This window comes from Epinephelus lanceolatus, chromosome 3 (genome assembly GCF_041903045.1).
Source record: "Epinephelus lanceolatus isolate andai-2023 chromosome 3, ASM4190304v1, whole genome shotgun sequence".
NCBI classification, from domain to species: Eukaryota; Metazoa; Chordata; class Actinopteri; order Perciformes; family Serranidae; genus Epinephelus; species Epinephelus lanceolatus.
In genome coordinates, this window is record NC_135736.1 from 45,394,303 (window position 1) to 45,412,337 (window position 18,035).

Genomic DNA, 18,035 nt, shown 5'->3' on the forward strand with positions numbered 1-18,035 from the left:
ATTTCTTTAATATATTTATTTTTATTTTATATTTATATTATTTATTTTAGAATTATATAATCTGTATTTTTTGTGAATTATTGTGACAGAACAAAAACAGGGTGGCACATCTACATAGAAAGGGAGTGAGACAGTTTGAGTTGTTTGTAGCTGAACATGGGTCAGTGTATTTACTGCCGAATATGAAAGACTAAAAGAGTTGTTTTTTTTTTTTTAATAAAATAACGGAAAAAAACCCAAAACTAGTTGAATTTGTTAATGGTAAAAAAAAAAAAATCTATCACGCGTCCAATCCCTCTCACAGTAATACAGATAGACAGTCAGATAAACCAATCAGAATCCGATGTCTCCTGGGTCTGGACCAATCACGTACCGCATCGGCTTAACGGGGCGGGACTATTGCGGAAGCGACGGGCTGGCTCAGCAGCCATTGATGCGCTTTATTTCTAAGAGGACAAACCGAGATTAATTCCTCCATATTCGCTGTTTGCGTGGACAGGAGCCATGGTGTCTCACTCTCTCGCCCTGCCGATGATCTGCTTCACCACGCTATGGGCTCTGGTGGGCGTCGTGGCTCCGTTCTTAGTGCCCAAAGGACCCAACCGGGGGTAGGTGGTCCTGCTGCCGTTTCATTTGCTGCAGTTAACCGCGACTATTGAGTGTTTCATTTCATTCTGTGCACCAGCATTACAGCTCAGATATTAGGGTGTGTATCATTCAAAAAATAATGTTTACACTGCAGTCAGCTGCTCGGTATCTTTATAAATACATGAGCGTGCTCGTGCTCATGTGATGGAGGCCCTGCGCGTCATCTTGCGTCCATCCCAACATCCTCTGCTTCCTCCCATCCATCCATCCATCCATCCATCCACCCACCCTACACGGCAGTAAGGTTAAAGGGTCAAATCAATAACAGATAATTTCATTTGGGTTCATAATCTGAAGGCAGTTGTGTTAGTGTTAGTTTTAATGTTAACTTAAATTATAATATATAAATGCTGATGAATAACAGTGATGCTGAAGCTACTGGTTCACATGCTATGCAGTCAAGCTACAAAATAAAAGTAGATTTATTTAATTAATTTGTAAGAAGAAGAATTTTATGAAAATTTCTTTGTCTGTCTCAGCCTGTAAGGTTCTGTTTAGTAAGATATTCCACGTCATAGGCTCATAATATAGAGTGAAATATTGAAATATTGCACCTCACTACATTTACCTTGATGACTGTAAGGCCTATAGTATTTATATAATTTGAAAACAGACTTACATAAGGAGGGAGTCATAAGGATGCACTGCATGTGTAGGCTATTTATTGGAATTTGCACCGTACTGTGAACCACTTAGATTCATGAAACTTACCTTTGACCTGTTTACATCTCTGGCTCTGTGTGTATTTTTGCACCTTGTTGATAACCTTTATTATTTATGTTTTGTTTTATTTGCACTAGAGATGTACCGATACCACTTTTTCCTTCCTGATACCGATTCTGATCCCTGAACCTTAAGTATCTGCTGATACCGAGTACCGATCCGATACCAGCACGTAAAATAAAAATGGATGGGATATGAATTGTTGTATGTCTCAACTCCTAAAACGCTATGTAAAATATTGAGAAATAAATACATAATAGCAGAATGAATGCCATAAAACGTCTTTTTTTTATTATTATTATCCAGTGTTGACACAGATCAAGACACAGGTTAAAGTGCAGCCACACAATTTGGTAATAAAGACATTTTAAAGGCTACAGAAGAATGCTTTTTAAACTCTGCTCCGTTTCCGCTTCGTTTGCCTGTAGCGTGCGTATGGGTAATGACTTGAGGCATTACGTGGTATCGGATTGGTCATAGGCTGTACTTACCGATACCCAATACTGCATTTTAGGCAGTATTGGAGGCATTTCCGATACTGGTATCGGTACAACTCTAATTTGCACTCTATATTACAGCGGCCCCGAGAGTCAGAACACAGCAACAGAAAACACATTTGATAAAAAGCAACAGCATTTCAGAAAACACAACATCACACAATACACACAACTATTTAGTAAACACATATCACATCACAAAAAAACACAACAGTGTTTTGTAAAATGTTTTGGTAAATGTTGTGTTTTCTGAAATGTCTGATATGGTGTTTTGTTTTATGTCTTTTTCTGTTTTGTGAAATGTCATTTTCTTTTGTTAAATGTTGTGTTTTGTTAAATGTTGTTGTGTTTTGACCCTCAGGGCCACCATACTGTTTATTTGCACTCTTTTCTACCTTGCACTGCAACTTCTGCAAAACAATTTCCCTCGAGATAAATACAGTTTTAGCTCGTCTCTCACCATATGTGTAATTTTATATTGTAATATAGTAAATTATTAGATAATTCAGAAACCTATAAAGTAACCCGACAGGAGACTTTGTTTTGGGGCTGATGCAGCGAAGAAATTACCTGAAAAATCCAGGTGCTTCATCACAGTTTTACAGCCTAATACAACCAGAGATATTAACTATATATATATAAATGGTTTCCCCGGCTGCTGCCAAATTCACACGTCTCACAGAATCTATCATATCGCCCATTCCTATCATGATCTTATAAAATGTGGTGCATTGCTGCTTTAAATTAGGTGTGCGATCACTGCACTATTTATTAAAGTATTTAAAATCAAAAGCTAACTCCGTACATCCCACTGATCTGAATGCTTTTGTCACACAGAGATAAGATTAACATTAACATGAAAGCATCTCTCAGCCCCAGTGTTTAAGAGTATGTGGACAGAGCTGCAGAAGTGTAACCCTCCTCTCTGTTTCCTCCCACAGTGTGATTGTCACCAGTCTCATCCTCACAGCGGTCTGCTGTTACTTGTTGTGAGTACAAACTCTCCTCTTTTCATCTCTGTTGTGATTGTGAAACTGCTGTCATGTTGCATGGATCTCTGCAGTAAGAAATCAGAAGTGAAGATCAATAACAAGATGGAGACCTCTGGAAATATGTGTTTCTTGCAAGAGAACATGGTGCTAGGAGGACGGGAAGAGACAGGCAAGCTACTCCAGTGATTATCAGTCACGAAGGATCAGCAAGAATTCAGACAGGGCGTGCATCTCGCCAACCTACATTAGACATGAAGGAGACTGTAAATACACTGAAACAAGATCTTATTCAGAGGCTTACTGAGGCTGAAACACCCTCGCGAGCTCAAGGCCACACTATAAGGCACGCAAAAGTGTTGAGTATCAGAATTCAAAACCAGCAGCTCTACTGCTCACAACCTGCAAGAGAAAGCGACAGCTGTGGACATTAGATGCAAGATAGATTAATGGATCACCAGAGGATACAAGAAATTGTTGATTTGAGGTTTAAACAGTCTGGAAAAAGATCTTGATTAATGAAGTTTTTTGCAACCATGACTATGTAGATAAGAAGTAGGATGTGTAGCAGGATTATCATTCTACCCCTAGAGGGAGCCCCAGCTCTTTCAGGGGGTGACTATCTGTTCACTATCAGGTAAAAGTAGATTCTCAAACCTCAAGCACAGTTCAAGCTTTAGTTTGAAAATGACGTACCTGGGTGAGCTTGAATGGAAGCAGAAGGATAAAGAGGAAAAACATAATGTTGATGAACAGACTGGTTTGTTGTGCAGAATATATGCAATAACTGGAGAACTCTAAATAGCTAAGAAGTAGAATATGGATCACTTATGTTATATCTTATATTGAATGTTTTTATGCAGCATACAGTACGTCTTATTGACATACAGTACAGGCCAAAAGTTTGGACACACCTTCTCATTCAATGCGTTTTCTTTATTTTCATGACTATTTACATTGTAGATTCTCACTGAAGGCATCAAAACTATGAATGAACACATGTGGAGTTATGTACTTAAGAAAAAAAGGTGAAATAACTGAAAACATGTTTTATATTCTAGTTTCTTCAAAATAGCCACCCTTTGCTCTGATTACTGCTTTGCACACTCTTGGCATTCTCTCCATGAGCTTCAAGAGGTAGTCACCTGAAATGCTTTCCACTTCACAGGTGTGCCTTATCAGGGTTAATTAGTGGAATTTCTTGCTTTATCAATGGGGTTGGGACCATCAGTTGTGCTGTGCAGAAGTCAGGTTAATATACAGCCGACAGCCCTATTGGACAACTGTTAAAATTCATATTATGGCAAGAACCAATCAGCTAACTAAAGAAAAACGAGTGGCCATCATTACTTTAAGAAATGAAGGTCAGTCAGTCCGGAAAATTGCAAAAACTTTAAATTTGTCCCCAAGTGGAGTCGCAAAAACCATCAAGCGCTACAATGAAACTGGCACACATGAGGACCGACCCAGGAAAGGAAGACCAAGAGTCACCTCTGCTTCTGAGGATAAGTTCATCCGAGTCACCAGCCTCAGAAATCGCAAGTTAACAGCAGCTCAGATCAGAGACCAGATGAATGCCACACAGAGTTCTAGCAGCAGACCCATCTCTAGAACAACTGTTAAGAGGAGACTGCGTGAATCAGGCCTTCATGGTCAAATAGCTGCTAGGAAACCACTGCTAAGGAGAGGCAACAAGCAGAAGAGATTTGTTTGGGCCAAGAAACACAAGGAATGGACATTAGACCAGTGGAAATCTGTGCTTTGGTCTGATGAGTCCAAATTTGAGATCTTTGGTTCCAACCGCCGTGTCTTTGTGAGACGCAGAAAAGGTGAACGGATGGATTCCACATGCCTGGTTCCCACTGTGAAGCATGGAGGAGGAGGTGTGATGGTGTGGGGGTGTTTTGCTGGTGACACTGTTGGGGATTTATTCAAAATTGAAGGCACACTGAACCAGCATGGCTACCACAGCATCCTGCAGCGACATGCCATCCCATCCGGTTTGCGTTTAGTTGGACGATCATTTATTTTTCAACAGGACAATGACCCCAAACACACCTCCAGGCTGTGTAAGGGCTATTTGACCAAGAAGGAGAGTGATGGAGTGCTGATGCAGATGACCTGGCCTCCACAGTCACCGGACCTGAACCCAATCGAGATGGTTTGGGGTGAGCTGGACCGCAGAGTGAAGGCAAAGGGGCCAACAAGTGCTAAACACCTCTGGGAACTCCTTCAAGACTGTTGGAAAACCATTTCAGGTGACTACCTCTTGAAGCTCATGGAGAGAATGCCAAGAGTGTGCAAAGCAGTAATCAGAGCAAAGGGTGGCTATTTTGAAGAAACTAGAATATAAAACATGTTTTCAGTTATTTCACCTTTTTTTTGTTAAGTACATAACTCCACATGTGTTCATTCATAGTTTTGATGCCTTCAGTGAGAATCTACAATGTAAATAGTCATGAAAATAAAGAAAACGCATTGAATGAGAAGGTGTGTCCAAACTTTTGGCCTGTACTGTACCTTTAGTCATTAATCATAGTTCTGTATTGTTTAGGTTCTTGCTGTGTCTGTTTTATACAATCAACTATTTTAAATAATAAAATATGGTGAAATTTTGTTAACTGGATCCATATTGTAGTCAACTTTGACCTTAAAGGTCCAGTGTGTAGACTTTAGGTGGATATATTGGCAGAAATGGTATATAATATGATAAATATGTTTTCATTTTCACCTGAAAATAGGACTCATAGTGTTTTTGTCACCTTAGAATGAGCTGTTTATATCTACATAGGGAGCAGGTCCTCATCCACTGAGATCACCGTGTTGCACAGCCATGTTTCTACAGTAGCCCAGAATGGACAAACGAAACACTGGCCTTAGATCGGGCTGTTTGTGCTTTCGCAATGTCGCGTTGGCCACCACAGTTACTAGCGTCTTTGCAACTAGCAGCTGCCTGGTAAAAACCTCCTGAAAAGGTGAGCACATACTGTATTACCAGGTGCTGGGCTAGTGGCCCAATGTGCCAAACAACATAGAGGAAACACTGATTTGTAAAGTGAAACTGCTTTATTCAGTGTTTTTAGCAGTTTGAATCACCTGCTCTGTTTGTGTAGGAGAGGAGGAAACCTCTGGGGATAATTCAGCTCCCATTAAAAACCACCGCTGCTGTGTTAACTTGTGCTAACATAGCAGAAAGGAGGAGGAGAGCAGCTCATGGTTCTTCAGTGCTGCATCAAATGGCAGCAAGAGCTCATTGACGGTGATCAGCTGTTGCTGCTCACAGGACCCACCCTACAATATCTGAATGCTCATAATAACAGGCTCCAAATCTGAGACAGGACATTGCAACATGCATCGTAATATTTTTAGAAAAGCTGCCATGAAATCAGCCATTTCAGGCCCGAAAATAGTCAAGGAACTGACAGGCAAATGCTGTTGTGCTTGACCTGTGGGCCCCATGATGCAGATGATCCGAGTAATTTATTTTCAGAAGCCAAACTTCTTTAGGAATGAACGGGGTCTCGCCTCCAACACTGTATTCAGTTCCCGAGTTTTTTTTCCTAAGATGGAAAAGGCATGACCTGCCCTCTTCTGCCTTACTCTGCCTCTGATTGGCTGACCCTGATATTCTTACCCCAACCCTAACCAGTCTACCTCCTCTTTCCTAAACCTAACCGGCCCAACCAACGAAGGCAACAAGTGCTAACCCAGTAAGAGTGAGCAGGGCGGGTCAGGCCTTTGTCATCCTTGGAAAAAATAAATTAGCACCCAGTTCTCTTAATAAATCCACGGCTACTCTCTTAATAGCTGGATAAAAATCTGCCTGACATAAAGTCCTGTAAAAAAGAGAAATAGCTAATACTCATCTTTAATCTTTGCTCATTTAAATACACAAAGGTTAGAATAGCATTATATTCACCACTGTTATTGTAGAGACTGTGGACAGGAGTGCAGGAAACTGCTTTACAACAGTGGAGTCCAGTGGGGCCAAAAAACTACAGGCTGCAAAGCAGCTTATTAAGGCTGCTTCATTTTAACCATCTGCATGACGTCTCACTGTGTGTGAATTCAGTGGTGATGGACCGGTCATTAAGAAAACACAGCTGTATCCAGGTCAGCCTGCAGGTTGAACTCATTAGCTTTGTAAGTCTACAGACGATCCTGTTGGATTAATAGGGTGATAAAATAATGTTCAAATTTATTTAGACCTCCAAATAACTGCTTTGAGAGTTGGTTAAAATTGATAGTTGGTGAAGTCTGTTGTGTGTCTCCTCGGGCTAGTTGCAGAGCTTATTTCCTGCGGTGTGCTCTTGCTATCTTTACAGTTAGGGTGGTTATTACAATAATATGATCTATTGGTGTGTTGCCCAGCAGTGCGGTAAGAAGACCCAGCCTGCAAAAAAGCAGAACGTTTCCTTGAGGGGGCAAAATATATATTGTGTTTGTGGTGAATAAAAGATCAGTGTGTTGAGAGTCTGTGTTTTCTCTCTTTCTCTGCTCAGTTGGTTGGTAGCCATTCTGGCCCAAGCCAACCCTCTGTTTGGCCCTCAGCTGAAGAATGAAACTATATGGTATCTGCGCTACTTCTGGGAGTAAACAAGGTAAGATTATCAGGAGAACACTTAAAGGGACAGTCCACCCAAAAACCAAAAACACATATTTTCCCTCTTACCTATATTGCTGCTGATCAGTCTAGATTGTTTTGGTGTGAGTTGCCGAGTGTTGGAGATATCGGCCGTAGAGATGTCTGCCTTCTCTCTAATGTAATGGAACTAGATGGCACTCAGCTTGTGGTGCTCAAAGCACCAGAAAACCACATTTGAAACACTCAACAGCAATGTCTCTTTGTAGAAATCATGACCCGGTTACTCAAGATAATCCACAGACCTTGTTGTGAGCAGTTTCATGCAGGACCTATTTTCTTTCTACCGAACTACACCTGGCAGCCATATCACCACACAGAAGTGCACCTAGGCTGAATCCAAATGTCTGGACTTCACCGCACTTGCAGACTCGCAGACTATGTGGGTGCATTCCCGGGAAGTCTTGGAGTGCTTAGGGCTGTCCAAATACACAATTCTTCCAGTCCACAAGGGGCCTAAAGACTTTCTGCAGACTTCCAGAGAGTCTGCTTGTGGTGCAGACTTCAGCAGACTTCACTGATTGAATTACCCACAATTCATTGTAATACGGACGTGACGTGATGCCAGAAATAATATTCAACAAATATGAAATATAGGCCTATCAAAATGCATTGTATTATTGCAGCCCACCCTGTAGGCTACACAGTGTAATGCCAAATATATAGGCTTGAAAAGTGGCTGAAAAACAACAAAATAAGATCTTCTGATGTACCTAATAGGCCGACCCAGTTTATTTAGTCACAGTTCAGTCCTTATTTACAAACATCTCCATATTTGAATATGTGCAGTCTGTATTTTAAACAGAAATTCATTTTGTTCTCACAAAACAACCCTATACATGGTATTCATATCTTGTTATCTGCAGGGAATATGAGCAGACAGAATATTTGAGGCTTGTCTATCAGTGACTTGCAGTCTATGCCGTCACAGACTTTACGTGATGACAGTTAAACTAGTCACAGTACATACAGCTGAAGTCCGCGAGAGATCAGTCCGCAAATCCAGAGGGTGGACATTTGGATCCAACCCTACTCATGGACAAGACTTGTGCACATGACAGTGGGAGATTTAATCACTGATGGCATCTTCCTCCACTGAGCTGTGATGTCAGCTAGCTTAGTGGTGCTAGGTGAGCTAGCAGTAGATGCACTCTGCAGACTGATACAGTTATCGGTTGTAGTTCGGTAAAAACAAAATAGTTCCTTAATGAAACTGCTGTTATCTAATCAAAACCAATAAATTAAATTCTCATGTATCTGTATTTCATTATGTGTGTGGATAAATGTATTGTATATAATGAACACATTTTAGATTTGCACCTATTTCGCTCCCTATTGTCAGAGTTTTTTACTTTTTTTATGTGCACTCCTGCTTTAGCCTTGTTTCCACCAAGCAGTCAAGTTCAGTTTGGTACACATAAACGTAGTTGTTTTTGTGTTTTGTTTTGTTTTTTTTGTCAAAAGTTGTGGATGGTACCAATTGAACTGCTCGATTCTGTACCGTTTTTTGTCACCCCTCTGTCTGAGTACCCAGCACATTGATCCGATACTAAAAGGTGGAACTAGAAACACTGCAGTCCACTGATCGATCAATACACAGTCAACACTCCTGGTCGGACTACAGTGGACAGTAACCACTGACCTACTGTGGCAAGCTCCCATACATTAGTCAACTGTAACTATAAAATAAAAGGATGTTTTGCTGCCTTTTCATCTTAACTAGTTCACAGTTAGCAGCTATAGACTGAGAAAAAATAATTGAATTCACTGCGTTGCTCAAAGGCTACTGCCAGCAGCTACCGGCAACTTTTAAGGTGGAATTTTTTTATTTTCTTGCATGTTATTTAACAGATGAGTTGACTTAATCAATCAACACACCTTAAAGGCGCTGTATGTAAGAATGTGGCCAAAACGGTTACTGCACTCAAATTCAAAATACTGCCGCGAGTCGTGTCCGGCCCCCTCCCCTACAGATTCGAGGTTGCTGGACAGCGGCACGCTGGAGACTGATTTGTTTGCCCACGGGCGGCTGCCGTGGCAGGGCTGCATCGCCGCGTCCTTGATTTTCGGTTTTCCAGCGGACCGTTCGAGCAAGTCCGGCTTCTCTGCTGCTAACGCTGCTGCCGGGATACAGCTGAGGAGAAGCCGGCTGCTCATGCTATGTACCGGGACACTGCTAATGCTGCTTGCCGTGCTGCTGTAGCTCAGTCGTAACTGTAACTGATGCTGAGACTCTACTGACTGCGTGACTGGTAGACGGCGGTGGGTGGCGCAACAGGCCAAAACACAAATTCAAAACATAAACATGATTTGCAGACTGCAAAAAAATTTTTAGATGCAAATATTCTGGCTGTACTATTGTTGTCGGTGAGATCAGTATGTTATATGAACATTATTCCTTAGTCTCTGTGACATATTAGGAGGATTTTACGACTGTTTGCTTTAGATTTCTTACATATAGCTCCTGTAAACGTCAACATGACAACACTGACCAGTCCATTTGTGTTTATCGTCTCCCTTGCATGACAGGTGCTTTAGTGATTATTGGATCTCAAAGAGCTTAAACAAATTTTAACTGTATTATTTGAACTGCAAATATTTTGTTTCCTCACTTGAAGGAAAAAAAGGATTGTCCCTGTGTGCCCTGGCAGTATTACACCCCTGCTCTGCTCCAAATAGTTCATCTGGTTCTTTTTTTTGTGCTGAAAATGTCGCGCAACCCCGTCCTGTGTAGGATCAGCGAGGTGCAGACGTTCCTCTGCGTCGTCAGTCAAGATATACAGTGAGAGCTGGATGCAGCAGTGATGTGGCTGTGACACGTACTAACAACACCACCTACATTTAGAATACTGTCAGTGGTGGAAATGCAAAACAGATCTACAGTTTAGGTACATATCCGTATGGGTTACGTACAGCTCTGTGGGTATTGTACTGAACATGTTTGGTGGAAACGCAGCTTTTGTATTACAGCTGCTGCACAGCAGTTTCCCTCAGCATAGATAGAGTTTTATTTTACCTAATTGCTGCTTCATTGGTGTTTACTGTTACTTCAGGTTCCATAAAATTCACAGAGCAACAAGAATAAAAAAAACCCGACACAAAACAGTGAGAAGAAATACAGAGAGATTTGAAAGAAAATGAGAGCCCTTAAACTTATGTGTATTTTCTTTACTGGCTTCTTGGTTCTGACAGTTTATGACCCCTCCGGCTGCGTACCACACTCGCCTGTTTGCAAATCAAAAACCACTCCATTTTTCTCTCACGAAACGCAGAGGGAAAAAAATCCCTGCCACTAATCTGTCTTCAGTGACAGAAGTGGCATTCAGGCGTGAATATTTATCAACTCCATGAAAAAAACGAGCCGAGTGAAATCTAAAAAATGGCACTTTTATGATTTTAGAAAAGCATGTTTGCTCTGAGCCACTCGTGCTCTTGGATCACAAAGTACTCTAGATTACTGAGCTATTTGACATCTTGTCTTTATCCTTACAGTCAATAGTGCTTCTTGTAAGTAATGTTCACGATTGAGAGAAATTTCAGAGAATTCTACTCGAGCTGACATCTGTTTCTCTCTCTGTTCCAGGACTGTGTGACGTGATCATCATTCCTATCCCGTGGTTGGCTGGACTTTATTTCAACATAACTCCTAAACATTAAACATTCCCACACACACACACACAATCTGCAGAACTGATGAAACGAGTCAGTTTTCTTTGCAACCTTTGGAAATATTTACATTAATGCACAGCACCTGGAATTGAACATTTAGAGTTTGGTTTTAAAGCAAGAATTATTCATCTTGTGAGCCCAATACAACACACACAGTCTAAAGTTGTGATTTGTGAACAATTTAAAAATGAGGAAAGCACTGAGCAATATCGTCTGTTAGGAGTAGATACTAATCTCCCCTCTTTGAAATGTGCAATCTTTAGTTTACTTTGTGTTTGTTTACATTTTTGTTTTTGTGTCGCTGCCATCAGGGAACATGAATTTCTAAGTATTTGTATTTATTTGGCCAGCGGACACTGATGTTAGCGCGTTGTGATTACCTCAGTGTCCACATGGTCTTGTTATATAACTGTTATTATCTGTGATGTAATGGTGTGTGTGAGTGTGTGAGTGTGTGTTAAGAGTTCATTACTGTGAGTGCTTGGACTGCGGCCATGAGAATCTCCCGAAACCATAAAAGTGAAGAGCGATTCCCTCCACTTTAGACCACTTCAGCATGAAACTCCCTCCCACACTCCCCTCATGCTCTACACCGCGGAGGTTCTCGTTGCCATGGTGATCTCATCGCCCAATTCAGTCCCTTTCCACTCGACCCCTTTTGATGAAATCCTGCCCATTCTCGCCTGCTTGTGTACAGATGTACTGTAGGTTGTACTGTAGGGACATGTTTTTGGATTGAGCTGCTGGTAGCTGCTGATAGATTTGGTGATAATATCTACTATCTGTAAATCTTTTAATCCACACCCCCTCTCCCACCACCAAAAAAAAAATCCTTCCCAAGTATTTTCCCATATAATCAGCCTTTACAGCACACTCCTCATTTAAACTTCAGCCAAAGAATTCTCTCGGGGTTAGGAACTCTTTAAAGCAAAGTGACCCCTCACATCTTTTCAGAGGCAGAGAAGTAGCAGCTCTTGGAGTGCATTCACACCAAATTCGGCGTTGGCAGCAAAAAAGCCACTCCTCCCATTCATTTGAATGTGGGTAGTTTATCCAGGCTGCAGTGACAGGGCCACAGTGGAAAAAAAAAGCGCAGTGAAAAGTAGAATCAGAATCAACTTGTGGAGAAACAACCCAGCGTCCCGCCAGACCATACATGGATTCATTTACTAGGAAACAAAGCAATGAGCAAAGTATGTTGAACAAAAGATGAATTCACTGCATGTTTTACAGACTGTTTTAGTAGCTGCAATCTGTTGGAAATCCCCTTCATATCAGTGGTGGGTGCCACTGTGTGGCTCGTGTAGGATATTTAATCAAAGGCCAACATTGTCCCAGTATATCATGTCAAAGTGCGGTCAAACCCCAGTTTGTAGTTGCTGTTTATAGGGCTGCATATTTATGTAGTGGGTTTCAGGGATGGAACCAAACATTGGGGGCTTAGCCTGAATCCAGGGGGGGCCGGGGGCATCTGAGATTTTTCCCTATTTACAGCAGCTATATGCACTATTTTTGAAAACATTAGAGATGATAAAATGACTAAAAATGTGTACATCATGTGGGAAAAATCATCCTGTAGAGCCTACATCCTGTTCTGTATCTTGTTGTTCAAAACAAACAACACATGTTGAGGATGACTCATTTTCAATCCTGCCACCTAAAAAGAGGCAAAGATTATCTAATGTTACTATTTTTAAAGGAATACTATGCAGGGTTGTCAGTTTCTGTTTGTAAACACACTCGTCAGCAAAAGTAAAAGTAAAAGCCAGCCCCAGATTCTCTCATTTGGCATTTAGCTTCACTATATTTGCATTTTTTCCCCTGCGCTTTGTCTCCTGGATACCCGCTGCCTACGGTCTGTTAACTTCTTATAAAGCCAGACCTCACCTGAGGGGGGGAAAACACCCATAACTGTCCCTAACAGAGAATTGGACTAATATCCTAGGCCCTGTCCACGGGTGTGGATTGGATTTATTGACCGAAGTATGTCTGTCTCTGGAGTTCATGAGGAGTTATGCAATTTCTTTTGCAAAGGTTTTGCATGGCGGGCAGATAAGATCATGTAACAAACCTGTGAGCCAGCAGCTTCTCACATCAAACAAGTTGTTTAAAAAAACCAAATGAACGCAAATGAGACAAGTTTCGTCGTTAGGTGGAAAAGTTTTCAACTTTTCACACGCTCCTCAAAGTGGCAGCCCTCACTGTCGTCTTTACACTTCTCTGCTGTGACTATGTCTGCTACCTAGCTAGAAATGTCTGTTGCTAGGTGACCATTTGTTTGCTTGATTACCGTCCCCACCTTGTGTACCACATTAGTTCTGTCTGCATAGTCCCTACTTGGTGCATGTCTATCGGGCTGGAGCCCCAGAAGCCACCCCCTCGCTCCGCCCCTGCTGGGTTTCTCTAATCTGCTTCATTTATTTATTTATTTAGTTGAGTTGCAGGACATAATCAATATGCTGGCTTCAAATCTCAGAATGCTATAAATTAATATCCATAAGGACAAGATTAATCATTGTGATTACATGTACAGCATGTGCTAACTGCACTGTACTGACTGTATGCAATAGAGGGCACATGTTAATCTGTGTGTAGCAAGTCAGTGTGCCACCAACTGGAAAAGTGGGTCGCCAGAGGTCAAGAGGTAGAGGTTATTTCCGTTGACTGTGGTCTCCTCTGTCGGCGCAGCATGTCTTGTCTAGCACTGATACAGCAGCCTGAACATTAACAGATAAGAACAGTTAGCTGATGTTTCCAAGGTCAGACATTTGGTTCATGTCATGATAGTGTTGGAGAGGAAGTCGCCAGCACCTCACAGTTTGTGGTTGTTCTTCGGTACATGTGTACACAGCTTCAAAAAGGTTTCCTGTTTTATTATTTTGCAACATTTTCATTGACTAGGATGCTGGTGTGACACACCTACCTCCTTCTGATTGCTTTAAGAGTCACAGCCACAGACCACCACCACAACTACGTCTCCCCTTTCCCACTCCCCATTACCAACCCCGAGAACCCCTCCCTCCTTCCTTAACACTGTCCCTCCCCGTCCTCCTCTCTAAAACCACTTTGCTTCAGCCAAAAAGAATCAAAATCAATATACAGCTACTTTTTAGAAAGACCAAATTGCGTTGTATCTTTTCCTCCAGCCCTCTTTGGTAGTTGTGGTGGTGGCACGCATCTACAAGTGGATGTGTAGAAACTTAGTCGTCAATACCAGTACCAGTGAAATTCCACGATTCTCAATATCCATTTCAATACCACGGTAAAAAACACAACAGTAGAGGCATTTGCAGACTGAGTCCGTAGTTTTCGTATGCTTTGTTTTAATCGGTCATCTGACAACAGTTGTTAAGATCAGAAACCTTGCACAGAGTTTGACGCTTTTTTTATTGTTCTGTTTGTTGGGAAAATTTGCAACACGAGACAAGATAAAACGACACATCTGCTCCCTTGCTCCTTTCCACTGGAGGTACCTCCCTTTCTGTCTCCACAGTGTCGCTCTCTCTGTGGTCCTCATCCTCTATTACATCCTCCTCATTATCCCCATCTCCCTGAATATTGCTATCTGACCTGTTGAATGTTGACTGTCTGAGTTATGAAATGACACTGTGCGCCCAATTCCTCTCCTGTTGCTCTCTGTAGGCTTCCTACGGACACAGAACAACACAGAAAATCAAACCTGTTACAATGACGGACAAAAAGTTTCGGAGCCAGTGTGCAAACATGATTGACACGTGAGATCGTATTTATTTTCAAACATACAACAATGTCAGATGAAAAATACAGACTTGGAATGCAATGGCCTTGAATTCATACATTCCTTTATTAAAAATGTTTCAAGTTAAAGTAAAATGTTATTTTTAGTCCCTGATCATCCGCCTTGAACACAAAGCACAAGTCCATGTGGGTTCATGAGATTTAATGGGCGAGGAACTAAATGTTAATACATAGCCCACAGTGTATTGTTGTTGTTAATGTTCAGGACTTGTACATGTAAGATGTGACGGTTGGTCTTTGTGGTAGGCTATTCATCCTGCCTAGGCTTGGGTGGTCTCTATTTTTTACATCCCTCAATACCCTCCTGACATTTCACCACAGAATACAGTGTATGACGGTATTAGTGTGCGGCACCGCTCACTAGTTAGTCCACTTTTCCAACATTCACCAGCTCTGGTTTGGTCGCAATAAACCCTTAATACGTTGAGTTTACAGTCCTGGAACATTATCCTAACCACTCACATATGTTTGACTAGTAGAGACTGACCTCTGGTGGCGCATACGGTGTACTACATAGAATACATCCTCAATACAGACTCTTTGTGGTACTGAAAATGATACCGTCAGGATTTCGAAATACCCTGGTACACTGCAGTACCATATTACCACCCAAGCCTAGTCCCACCCCTCCTCCTCCCTGATTAGACAGCTAGGTAAAAGGCGACAGTGAGTTTTATGCAAAGTTGAACATTTTTCAACTCTCAGCGACCAGAAGAAACATGCAGTGAAAGTAGATGCTCAGTATGTCTCCATGCTGCTGCTGTTTGTAGCATAGTGTAAATATGTGGCGCTTTTATTGCAATGAATTAAAAAAAATTATACTGGCCTCAGGAAAGAAAAAGTTTTCGACGAGCTGAGGCGGAGCTGTTGCTGCAGCTGCAGTTGTCGCCATCTTCCAGGTGTTGACGTTCTTTTGTGCTGGTGGGCGTTATTCTTCCTTTGGCATTAAATGAGTCTGTAACACTTGTAAGCGTATATGCTGCCCCTTCAGGTCCGGAAGAATTGCATTCCTATTACCTACAGTACTGGAGAAAAATCACGTTTTCAGAATTTTGGCATCGACTTGAAGTATCAGTTCTCATGACATCCCTAGTCAATACAATTCTGAGCCCAGGTCCTGTAACCGAAGCTCAACCTCAGAGTTGTGTTTAGGTCTCTGGCGTTCATACCAGTGGAGAGCACATGAAGAAAAAGCTGAATCCGAGCATCAGTCCAGACTGTGGTTTTGCTCTCACTTCATTTTCTTCTGTCGGGCTTTCCAACCATTAACTGCTGGCTCTCAGATGTACCCTTAAACCCTTGTGCTTTTGGGTTTGTTTCCGTATTTGGTTTGGATTACATTTCCAGTCCCACTCATACTGCTACACGCTACAGTTATCTGGCAGAAGGACACAGTCACATTCTCAGTGTCAGTGACTCATCGTCCAACAAATGGTATTGTTCTCACCCGGCCAAACAAACTCAACTACAGCAGTGAACGTTCCACACTGTGGACAAACCCCTCCAAACATACTGGTCGTACTGACCCTAGACAACGTCGAATTCGTGGGTTTCTTTCCTTTTTTCCTTTTGAATCTGCTTGGTTCTTTTGATAACTGGCTGCTGCTTATCTGTTAAATATTCCTGGCAACATAGATGGAGATAGTGATAGATTTTTCTGTGTGTGTTCAGAGTCACCATGGTTACGAAAATCTTCATAATAAGAGATCTGATTGTTGGTGGAGATGAGATCCTATGTGACCTTGTATTAGTGTGAAGTAAGTGCTTCAAATGTGAAACATCCAATAAAAAAAATATGTCTCAAACAATCCCGCTGCTCTGTTGACATTGTGAACATTCCTCCTGAGCAGGCTGGAATGCGTGTTGTATTGTGAATGAAACACAGTATACACCTATATACTATGGTTTAAATGGAAACGCTCTGAGCGCAAAGCCATTCGACTAAACGGTCTAGATTCTTTGCATGACTCAGCAAATACCTAAACTTAGCCCTAAGACCTTAAACAAAGTTAATCTTATCTGCCAAGGATACAATAACAAGTACAGACAGAGGCGTGTACACAAACACACATATCTCCTCATGACAAACATGGTTTGTACATGGTTAATTGTATCAGTTAGGGTCCTCTGAGTGTTTGTGCAGAAGTGGAAAATAAATATGATGCATGTCGACCTTCCTGCTGCATCTCTGCTGATGTTGTTGCACTGCCTGTGAGAGGGACGTGTGACTGACTGGTGAAGGACAGAGGCAGTTTGTTAAAGTGACCTTGGCAATCATAGACAAGGTTGACTTCCACTTCGAGGATTCTCACAGTGACACAAGGACGCACTTGTGCATGATTCAGACACGAGTATTTTGCAGTGAGGACCTCCAAATACTCGTCTGCAAATACTCAAATTCGAGAGCAAGCTATTGGAAGACGTTCCCTCAATAAATTGACATTTTGTGACGGGGAGACTGGAGGAGCCGGACGGTGAAAGACTTTATAAGGTAAGGTATATTTGCCTGCATGTGAATGGGATGCTGTGAAAGGCTGAAGGCAGTACTGGTGTTGCTGGACTGAAGCTGCTAATTTGAGCAAATATTCATCAATAGATTTGACTGTTTCTGTGACAAATAAAAACAAGGATTCAGGGTTTCTTCTAGAATTTTATCAAAGCCCAAAAACAGAATTAACACCATCATATAATATCAGGTGTGCACTGAAACTTACATTTAAATGAAGAACTGGTTTGCACCCAGGTGATACTTTAAATTTCTCCATTCTAGTGTTTGTACTGTAGATATCTCAGATGGATAGCATTAACCTACTCATCCCTAATATCTAACGAGGACACACCCCTTTTCCACCGACATGAAACCAGTTATGTTCCAGTTCTCACACCTACAATTGAGAGGTTCACAGCATTTCAACCAAAAATAAATTTGTTCAGAACCTGAAAAGTTGGCTCTCAGCTGGAACCCGAAAAATAGATTTTCCATGACCTGAAGTGCGAACCGTGACGACATCAGTGGGCATGACAGAGGATGGAGAATGCAACAACGGAGAAGTCCAGTGAGAAATCATCAGACAAAAAGTGCGTGCAGTG

The 18,035-nt window shown here is 41.7% G+C and overlaps 1 protein-coding gene across 1 annotated transcript; it reads left to right on the forward strand.

Moving 5' to 3' along the window:
• The first annotated feature begins 388 nt into the window (after positions 1-388).
• atpv0e2 (ATPase H+ transporting V0 subunit e2) lies at positions 389-14,250 on the forward strand. The gene is made up of 4 exons (XM_033623915.2): positions 389-608; positions 2,810-2,857; positions 7,360-7,458; positions 11,083-14,250. The coding sequence occupies exons 1-3, from the start codon at positions 505-507 to the stop codon at positions 7,451-7,453; spliced, it is 246 nt and encodes an 81-aa protein (XP_033479806.1). The 5' UTR covers positions 389-504; the 3' UTR covers positions 7,454-7,458; positions 11,083-14,250.
• Positions 14,251-18,035: the final 3,785 nt, after the last annotated feature.